This window comes from Mobula birostris, chromosome 26 (assembly GCF_030028105.1).
Source record: "Mobula birostris isolate sMobBir1 chromosome 26, sMobBir1.hap1, whole genome shotgun sequence".
Classification (NCBI taxonomy): domain Eukaryota; kingdom Metazoa; phylum Chordata; class Chondrichthyes; order Myliobatiformes; family Myliobatidae; genus Mobula; species Mobula birostris.
In genome coordinates, this window is record NC_092395.1 from 43,650,757 (window position 1) to 43,658,276 (window position 7,520).

The window sequence follows — 7,520 nt, forward strand, 5'->3', positions numbered from 1 at the left end:
AATTGTTACTCCCCAATTGATCAGGTCATAGTTTGGACTGCAACTGCTTTTGGCAAAATAGCATAGAGTAAAACTGAACTCAACGGTCCCAGGACTGGCCAAGTTCTGTGTTATTCCCATTTACTTCCTACAGAAGCAGTGGGCCATGCATTGGGAGAATAGACACTAGAATGCTTAGATAGCCTGAGAGACATATCAGACAGTGTTGTTATCTCACAGCTTCAGCGACCTGGATTCGGTTCTGAGTTTGTCCATGTGAAATCGGTATGTTCTCTCTGGGACCATTGAGTTTCCCACTGATGTTCTGTTTTCCTTGTACAGTGCAGATATGTTACTGTAAGTTGCACCTTATTGCAATGAAGCAACAAAAGAATCAAAGGATGATTGATGGCGTGTGTGAGTAAAATGGAACTGGCATCAATGGAGTTACTCTATTAGGAGCTTATATGGACCTAATGGGCTGAATGGCCTCGTTAGGTGTTTACCTTAATAACAATTCCACAGTTTCTGCTGTAATATTTGATTACTGACATCTTTTCAGTGTAAAATTATGACAAATGATGATTATTTTCCTCCCGTAGAGGTGCTGAGATATCATAAACTGTGAAGAAGTTAGTGTGAGATTTCTCTGATGGGATTCATGGGTCTTGAACATTGCATCATAGTTATTTAGTACATAAGTTTTTTTTTCCCCCAGGAACCTTGGGCTGCAATGTCTGGGTTGTGGGAGATCAAACCTGGGATACCACTCAACACAATAAATGACCCAGCACTCAGAAAGGAAAACCATTCCTCCAGGCAATGATGCTGCTTAACTTGGATTCACTATTGTAGATATTCAATCAGCTGGACAGCTCCTGACAACTCCACTAAAGATGGAGTCAGCTGATTCTTTTCCTGCCGATGGAAGGTATATTTTACGTGCTACTGCCAATCAGATCTGAGCTGGCACTGAGCTGCCTATCTACAGAACAAAGATAGAATGGATCAGAATGGTCCAAGGGTGGTTATATTGAAGTGAGGTCCAGTGTTGCTCAGTAAGGTGAGTTCTTACAGTCGGTGATGTGTCATGATAGCAAGTAGGTGGATTTCCTTATGCACATTCACTAAGGAGAGGAAATAGATTACTCAGCCCTTTGAACCTGCTCTGCCATTCAATCACATTATGACTGATCTTGCTGTAACCTTAAAGCCCCATACTCCATGTTCCAATAACTTTTCACCCTCTTACTGATTTTACAATGTGATTTGAATCTGTTTCCACAGCTCTCTGAGAAAATGAGATCCCAAGGTTTGTGGTTCTCTGAGAGAGAAGCAACCATTGATTCACATCTGTCCTAAATAGCCAGACCCTGAATTTTAAACATGAACACCATGTTGTAGATGCTCCTACACGAGGAAACATCCTGTCCATAGCCACCCTGCAAAGGTCCCTCCAGAGATGATGATCCAATTAATTTCCCTTTCAGCCTTCAAAATTCCAGTGGATACAGACCTCACTTTCCCTCACACGATGACCTATACATCAGAGTACTGAATCCAGTAGAAGAGGAGAAATGAGAGAGAAATGTCTGTTCCTGCTTCCTGCTAGCTGGCTGATGGTGCAGTGGCATCTGTACCAGACTTCAAGGTGAGTGGTCTCTAGTTTGAATCCAGCTGGCTCCTTGCACACTTTACATCCGTGCTGCACTGAGCATTGAGTGAGCAACTTGGCCTTACTAAAAACAGGCAAATGGTAAATAAACTGCAAAGAGTATTTTCAGTACAGCAGATGAGGTCTCACTACTACTCCTTTCAACATAAACACAGATTGCTGTATTCAGATAAGCTACCTGGACCTGATAGATAAGACACCTGGACCAGATGGACTACAACCCAGGTTTCAGAAAGAGGTAGTTGATAAGATTATTGAGTTGAGGCCTCAGTAGTGATCCTTCAAGAATCACTAGATTGTGTAATGGTTTTGGAACAACTGAAAATTATAAATGTTACTCTACTCCTTAAGAAGGGAAGAACGCAAAAAAACAGGAAATTATAGGCCAGTTAGTCTGACTTCAGAGGTTGGCAAAATGTTACAATTCATTATTAAAAATGAGTTTTGGGTAATTGGAGACACTTGATAAAATAGGCAAAAGTCAGCATGTTTTCTGAAAGGGAATTCTTGCCTGTGAAATCTGTTTGAATTCTTTGAGGAAATAACAAGTAGGATGGACAAAAGAGAGTTAGGGTAAGTTTTTTTACTTGGATTTTCAGAAGCGTTTAAGAAGGTGCCGCACATGAGGCTGATAAACAAGATAAGATCCCATAATATTGCAGGACAGATACTAGCATGGACAGTAGATTGGTTGACTGGCAGGAGACAAAGAGGGAGAATAAAGGGGACCTTTGGTGATTGCTGGTGACTAGTAGTGTTCCACAGCAATCAATGTTGGGACCACATCTTTTCACATTATATGTCAATGATTTAGATGATGAAATTGATAGATTTATAGCCAAGTTTGTGGATGATACAGAGATAGGTGGAGGGGCAAGTAGTGTTGAAGATGCAGATAGTATGGAGAAGGACTTGGACAGATTAGGAAAATGGGCAAAGAAGTGGCAGATGGAATGCATTTTAGGGACGTATATGGTCATACACTTCTGTCGACTATTTCCTTAATGGGGAACAATTTCAGAAATTAAACATGCAAAGAAACCTGGGAGTCTCAGAGCATGAATCCCAAAAGATTAAGTTGTAGGTTGTAATGCTGGGGCTTTATAAGGCATTGGTCATACTGCATGAGGAATATTGTGAGCAGTTTGGGGTCCCTTATCTGGAAATTTATATGCTGTCATTGGAGAGAAGGTTCACGAGAATGATCTCTGGAATGAAAGGGTTAACATACGTGTTGCGTTTGATGGGTCTGGACCTGTACTTGCTGGAGTTTTGAGGAATAGGGGTAGGCGGGTGTTGTAATCCCATTGAAACCTGTTGAATATTGAAAAGCCGAGTAGAGTGGACATGATGAGGATATTTCCAATAGAGGGAGAATCTAGGACCGGAGAGCAGAGCCTCAGATTACAAGGATGTCACTTTAAAACAGAGCTGAGGAATTTATTTAGCCAGAGATAGGTGAACATGTGAAATTCATTACCCGAGACACTGTGGAGTCCATGTTAACTGGTATATTTAAAGCAGAGATTGATAGGTTCTTGATGAATAAGTGCATGGAAGTGTACAGGGAGAAGACAGGCAAATGGCGAGAAGGATAATTAATCAACAATGGCAGGACAGACTCGATGGGCCAAGTGATCTAATTCAACGACTGTGTTTCCTATAGTTATTGATGAAGCAGCAGGTGGAATGTACAGCATCAGGAAATGCTGCATTGATATCCTGGGACTGGGATGTTTGATATAGAATAACCACAACATCTTATTCTGGTGAGATATGATTCCAGTCACTGCTATGTTTTCCTCATGACATCCATTGATTTCAGTGTTACCAGGACTTGATGACATGTTTGAGAACAAACGGACACTAATGGGGTTGCTCTTTTGGGAGCTGGCATGGTCCCAATGTGCTGAATGGCCTCATGATTTATTTTCATAAATTCCACCATAAGACCATAGGGCAGAGGAGCAGAAACCGGCCATTCGGCTCATTGAATCGGTAGTACTATTCCATCGTTGTTGATTTGTTATCCCTCTCAAACCCATTCTTCTCCCTTCTCCCTGTAACCTTTGACACGTTTTCTAATCAAGAAAATATCAACCTCCATTTTATGTAGCGAGCCGGTGGGGAGGGAAAGAAAGGATCAAAGTAGGAACAGGTTTCGGGAAATAAATGCAATAGTGCTGTAAATGGAGAGAGGTTGAGAGTTCAGCCTAGGAAGCATTTGTTGGGGGTAGGAAGGAGAAGAGAGAAGACGGGAGTGCGGCTGAGACAGTAGAGGAAGGGGGATCAGGAACTAATGTGAAACAAATCCTTAACTATTCTGTCTCTGGACTCTTGCCTCCGCACACTATCACCCAATAGATAGTCGAGGAACAGGATTAAACTTCTGACTGGGCAATTTTCATCCCTTGTGACCCAACTATTTCAGATCGCCGGACTTTCTAGTTTGTGTCAATATTGGTCACTTCTGACGAAGCCTCCTTAGCTCAGAACGTAACTACAATTTATTCTTCTCTCCGCCAATGCTGCCCAGGAGCCTGGAAATTTGCAGCCACGATTATGTTCATTTCCTGTATCAACCTTCCCAAAACCAACTGCTTCGTTCTAATTTTACACCGCAGCCTTACAGTCAACCCATCAGCCTATCCCCAATTCTCAACAATGGAACTTCCTTACCAAGCTGCCGCACAGATTTCCTAAACTTCACCAAGCCAGGTCACGAACCAGAGCCGAGAGAGGAATCAGCTCCCTCTTCCCTCCTCCCACTCTGTCAGAATTGGAAAAACACGAAAGATGACGAAACGCACACACTGGAATCGTTCCTGCACTGATCATATTTATTGGTAATTAATTATCGTCAGTCAGTCTAATTACGATAAGGAATCACAGAACATTTATTAATCATTCGAATTAATCCAAAACCAGTTTCAGAGAAAACCAAACATCGCCTGAAATTTCCAGAAGACAAGTAACTGTGTGCTTTAACACCGTGTAGCCTCTCAGCAGGAAAAAAGAACATAATCAGCCTCGGGTACAAATATTCCAACATCACAGTGGAAACTACAGACAGCGGAACAGAAGAAAAGTACAGAGAAGAGCGAGTAAGAGTGGTAGAGGTGAAAGATACAAGGCCATGATCTCCCGTTAATCGGGAACAAACAAGGCCGAAGCCGCGCTCTGTTTAACAGCTGGATTGTGTGACTGTTGCGGATATTGTCGAGGCTGCTCCTTGTTGAACTGAGCAGGAGTACCTCTTCCCACTGCTCCAGTCTGCGCCGGGCACCGTCAGGTAGCTGCTGAGACTGAAGGTTTTGTCCGCGTTCTGAGTCACCCCGCTGGTTTGCACCTCACTGCTCGTCGGACGGTTGTTCACTGTCCAGCTGACGACAGGGAAGCCGATCGACAATTTACTGACCAGGCAAACTAAGGTGCCCGATCCTTTAGCGGAGATCTCCTCGGCTGACGGCCCAAGTAGTTTCACTGAAGGGTCTGGGAGCTGCCGATCTGCAACGGGTACAAGAGAAAACGTGTTTCAAGTCGCAGAAGAGCTCTCGTCATTTCGCAGTTTGACAGAGGCGTAATTAAAAGGTTTCAACTTCATTGTGTTGAACCCAGAGTCTCACCAAGGGACAAGACAGTGCCCATGGAGGACGGTGCATGAAGGTCAACACGGAAAAACTAGAAATCTACTGCAACCGGTGAGGCTGTTAGACCCCCTCCTGTCTTCTCCTATCATTTTGGATCTCCCCCTCCCCCTCCAACTTTCAAATCCCTTACTCACTCTTCCTTCAGTTAGTCCTGACGAAGGGTCTCGGCCTGAAACGTCGACTGCACCGCTTCCTAGAGATGCTGCCTGGCCTGCTGCGTTCACCAGCAACTTTTATGTGTGAGGCTGTTAGTCTCTGAGTCATTCCCGGAGTTAAGAGACACACTGGCATCAAAGCGCCCCAGAGTAGATTAATGTGCCCACTCTCGGTGCCATCAGTGACATATTCCTTCTCTTCCCTCCAGCTCGCCCACCCATCATTAATGAGAATATATATGTTACAATCTGCTCTGCCCCAGTGGGCGAGGGCACTAAATGCGCGGTCCTGAGCTCCATGGAGCGGGTCAGGGTAAGACCGCTCTGTGACCTGTGATAATGTCGAACGATTCGGCTCCCACTCACATGGGGGACGGGAGGCTGGATTCTCCGCAGAATCTGAGCACTGGCCACAGTCGGTGTAGTGACCGGGATCGATGAGCAACGGTTCCTGGGAAGGAGCAGCTCTCACGTGAGTCAGTGGCAGGAGAGAGAAGACAAGGACTGGGCAGTGGGAGAGGGTCCTTTAACGGATGGGTGCTGGAGGAGAGTTCCGCCCTCACTGGGAGGGCAGGACGTCTCGCTGGAAAATTCGAATTAATAACTTGAAACTTGTCGTTCTGCTGTGTTTGCAACTATGGGCTGTCTTCAGCCGGCAGTGCCCTATCCCCACTGACAACTTTGGCCCCACTTTAGGAAGATGGATCCCTTCACGTCCGTTCCAATTAAACCAACACAAAAACAGACAAACTAAAACTAGGGCAGAAGTAAAACGAATGAACAGAAAGTTTGTCCGAATCATGGTTTGTCCGAAACACACAACTGAAAAGAGAAATGCTTCATTAACATACGGAAACAATTCTCCGAACCCAACTCTATCGATTAAAACTGATACTGCTCGCGAACACGATTAGACTGTAAATCAACATTTTCATTGTAAAATTCGCTAGGTAACTATAACTTATAACTTGTTAATTGACGGGTGACCGTATTTATGGCGAGGTCGCCGCAGGAGATATTTATCGGACACTTACCTGTAACAAAGAGCTTGGTCCCTGGGCCGAATACCCCGTAGCTACTACCAGTTGAAAACCCCTTTCCGCAGTAATAGACGGCAGCGTCACTCATCTCCATGTTTTTTATGATTAACTGGTAAACGGTGCCGGCGCTGTTGACTGTCGACGTGAAACGGTCGCTGCTAAACCCAGGCCCGTAGGTCGGGGCGCTGTCCGAGTGACGGTAGTACAGGATCCATTGTGGAACTGTTCCCGGTGTCTGCTTGTACCAACCTACATAATAGCCATCCTTTGTTCCGACGTTACAACTCAGCGTGGCCGTGGCTCCTGGACTCACCGACACGGTCGGAGGCTGAGTCAGCGTCTGGGACTCTCCAGCTGTGAAAAATCAGAAATTCAACTTTAGCCATTGACTATTTAATGTGACCCCAAGACCCACCTCAGCAACCAGTGACAGTACTTACAGCCCAGCCACACTGCCAGAGACCAGAAAAAGCACAGCGTCCGCATCGTTACTGCCCGTCAGCTTCCTGCCTCCTGTCTGTCGGTGGATCTGAGACTGATTGGCCGCCGCTGCCAATGGAGCCAAGTTATAGAGCCATTCACACCGGGGAGGAAATCGATGCAAATCAGGGTGACTGACACTGACCAACCAGAGCGGGGGTCGAAAACCCCCCCATATGCTGTCACGTACCAACATGTTGAGGCGGCGGCATTGTTCGCAACTGACTGATCTGTTAAAAACAATTTGCGAATGAAAAAGTGATTCATTAACATTTCCCAAACTATGCCTTCATTTCCCTGATTACTTCCTTCAGTTCACAGATGCCCCTCACACCTCCAGTGACAACAGGGCAGGACAGTGCAAGCTGTTGAAGGGTCTCGGCCCGAAACGTCGACTGTACTGTAGTCCATTGATGCTGCCTGGCCTGTTGGGTTCCTCCAGCATTTCGCGTGTGTTGCTTGGATTTCCAGCAACTGTAGACCTTATCTGCTTTGTGATAGAGCAGTGCAGGCTTCCTGTTCCCGCATCAGTCATTCAGTC

At 45.3% G+C, this 7,520-nt stretch overlaps 1 protein-coding gene across 1 annotated transcript; it reads right to left on the reverse strand.

Moving 5' to 3' along the window:
- Nucleotides 1-4,473: 4,473 nt before the first annotated feature.
- LOC140188213 (immunoglobulin lambda-1 light chain-like) lies at nucleotides 4,474-7,049 on the reverse strand. The gene is made up of 3 exons (XM_072244269.1): nucleotides 6,940-7,049; nucleotides 6,494-6,853; nucleotides 4,474-5,161 (listed from the first exon to the last, which is right to left on the reverse strand). Exons 1-3 carry the CDS (start codon nucleotides 6,983-6,985, stop codon nucleotides 4,839-4,841), a joined length of 729 nt encoding a protein of 242 aa, XP_072100370.1. The 5' UTR covers nucleotides 6,986-7,049; the 3' UTR covers nucleotides 4,474-4,838.
- Between the last annotated feature and the right edge of the window lie 471 nt (nucleotides 7,050-7,520).